The sequence below is a fragment of the Octopus sinensis genome, linkage group LG30 (assembly GCF_006345805.1).
Source record: "Octopus sinensis linkage group LG30, ASM634580v1, whole genome shotgun sequence".
Classification (NCBI taxonomy): Eukaryota; Metazoa; Mollusca; class Cephalopoda; order Octopoda; family Octopodidae; genus Octopus; species Octopus sinensis.
This window is the reverse complement of record NC_043026.1, coordinates 5,689,101-5,691,600: the sequence shown is the minus strand read 5'-3', so window position 1 is coordinate 5,691,600 and position 2,500 is coordinate 5,689,101. Positions and strand designations below refer to the sequence as shown.

The window sequence follows — 2,500 nt, the reverse complement described above, 5'->3', positions numbered from 1 at the left end:
GGCATGGGTTGGACGGTTCAACTGGGGTCAGTGAAGCCAGAAGGCTTCATCAGGCCTAGTCAGATCTGGCAGTGTTTCTACAGCTGGATGCCCTTCCTAATGCCAACCACTCCGTGAGTGTAGTGGGTGCTTTCTACGTGCCACCCGCACAGGTGCCAGACAGAGCTGCCACCGGCACGGGGGCCAGGCGAGGCTGGCAACGGACACGAACGGATGGTGCTTTTTACATATACATACATACATACATACATACATGGGACGTAAAAAGCACCATCCGATCGTGGCCGTTGCCAGCCTCGCCTGGCACATAAAAAGCACCATCCGATTGTGGCACGTAAAAAGCACCCACTACACTCACAGAATGGTTGGCATTAGGAAGGGCATCCAGCCGTAAAAACATTGCCAGATCAGACTGGGCCTGGTGCAGCCTTCTGGCCTCCCAGACCCCAGTTGAACCGTCCAACCATTACTAGCATGGAAAGCGGACGCTAAAAAAAAAGATCAAAATATATATATAGAGAGAGAGAGAGAGAGAGAGAGAGAGAGAGAAATTCGTGGTTGGTACTAGTGCCCCCTGACTGGCTCCCGTGCCAGTGCCACGTAAAAGCATATATATATATATATATATATATATATATACAAAAGGCGGCGAGCTGGCAGAAACGTTAGCACGCCGGGCGAAATGCGTAGCTGTATTTCGTCTGTCGTCACGTTCCGCGTTCAAGTCAAATTCCGCCGAGGTCGACTTTGCCTTTCATCCTTTCGGGGTCGATAAATTAAGTACCAGTTACACACTGGGGTCGATATAATCGACTTAATCCGTTTGTCTGACCTTGTTTGTCTGACCTTGTTTGTCCCGTCTGTGTTTAGCCCCTTCTGGGTAGTAAAGAAATATATATATACAATGGGTTTCTTTCATTTTCTGTTTACTAAATCTGCTCTCATGACTTTGGCTGGCTCATGGTTATTGTAGAAGACACTTGACCAAGGAGTCAGGCAGGCTGTGGGACTGAACCTGTAACCATGTGGTTGGGAAGCAAACTTTTTACTATACAGTTACACATGTACGGCCTGCTGGGTGCCTTTTTTTTTTTCTTTGCATTGCACCAACACCAGAGGGGTTGTCATAGCCATTAGCACTCCTAATGCAACCACTGACACTGCACCACCAACACCACTACCACTAGCACCATCACTCTATCTAATCTCTCTTTCTCTTCCTCTTCATTTATTTCATCATCAGAGACTGGGAACAGATGAAAGTACCCTTGTGGAGATCCTGTTTACCCGAAGCAATGATGACATTGGAAAAATCAAGGAAGAATATGAAAAATGTAAGTTGTTGTTGTTGTTATATTTGTTGCTTTTATTTCTTTTACTCTTTTACTCTTCTACTTGCCCAAGATGCCACGCAATGGGACTGAACCCACAACCATGTGGTTGGTTAGCAAGCTACTTACCAAACAGCCACTCCTGCGCCTATTATTGTTATTTAAACCCTTTTCAAGGTTATTCTTGGAAGATGACCATAAAGAACCTGGTTTTTTGCATGGGTCTGTCATTTGGTATTAAGGGCTGCCCTCAGAAATCTTCTATATGTACCAATGATTGTACATATGGCTTGTTATTGGGTTGTCTGGAAAGTTCATGCCAATTTATAGTAGCTTACCTTTCAACTTATTTTAGAACATGGTTGAGTCCATAAAATAGGATTTGACTACACCTCCATTTAGAGCCCAGTTTAAGCTAGCTCTGCTTTTCTCTCAAGATATTGGGTTGTCCGGAAAGTTCATGTCAATTTATAGTAGCTTACCTTTCGACTTATTTTAGAACATGGTTGAGTCCATAAAAAGGATTTGACTACACCTCCATTTAGAGCCCAGTTTTAGCTAGCTCTGCTTTCTCTCAAGATATTGGGTTGTCTGGAAAGTTCTTGCTGATTTATAGTAGCTTAACCTTTCGACTTATTTTAGAACATGGTGAGTCCATAAAATAGGATATGACTACATCTCCATTTAGAGCCCAGTTTAAGCTAGCTGTGCTTTTCTCTCAAGATATTGGGTTGTCTGGAAAGTTCATGCCGATTTATAGTAGCTTACCTTTCGACTTATTTTAGAACATGGTTGAGTCCATAAAATAGGATTTGACTACACCTCCATTTAGAGTGTAGTTTAAGCTAGCTCTGCTTTTCTCTCAAGATATTGGGTTGTCTGGAAAGTTTGTGCCGATTTATAGTAGCTTACCTTTCGACTTATTTTAGAACATGGTTGAGTCCATAAAATAGGATTCGACTACACCTCCAATTAGAGCCCAGTTTAAGCTAGCTCTGCTTTTCTCTCAAGATATTGGGTTGTCTGGAAAGTTCGTGCCAATTTATAGTAGCTTACCTTTCGACTTATTTTAGAACATGGTTGAGTCCAAAAATAGGATTTGACTACATCTCCATTTAGAGCCCAGTTTAAGCTAGCTGTGCTTTCTCTCAAGATATTGGGTTGTCCGG

At 42.9% G+C, this 2,500-nt stretch overlaps 2 protein-coding genes across 3 annotated transcripts in view; one reads left to right on the top strand and one right to left on the bottom strand.

Annotated features, from left to right (window-relative positions):
- LOC115226659 (annexin A3) overlaps positions 1 to 1,605 on the top strand; it is a 35,854-nt gene extending 34,249 nt beyond the window's left edge. The window contains exons 5-6 of one of the 2 annotated variants that reach the window (XM_029797671.2): positions 1,244 to 1,372; positions 1,480 to 1,605. In XM_029797671.2, the coding sequence (XP_029653531.2) occupies positions 1,244 to 1,372; positions 1,480 to 1,572 (222 nt within the window). In that variant the 3' untranslated portion in view covers positions 1,573 to 1,605. Of the gene's footprint in view, positions 1 to 1,243; positions 1,373 to 1,479 lie in introns of those variants that run through there. The other variant, XM_036515212.1, reaches the window with a different exon arrangement.
- The window catches only part of LOC115226747 (rapamycin-insensitive companion of mTOR-like), a 43,487-nt gene continuing 42,568 nt past the window's right edge, over positions 1,582 to 2,500 (bottom strand). The window contains exon 19 of the mRNA XM_036515115.1: positions 1,582 to 1,636. Within this exon, the coding sequence (XP_036371008.1) occupies positions 1,582 to 1,636 (55 nt within the window). The remainder of the gene's footprint in view (positions 1,637 to 2,500) is intronic.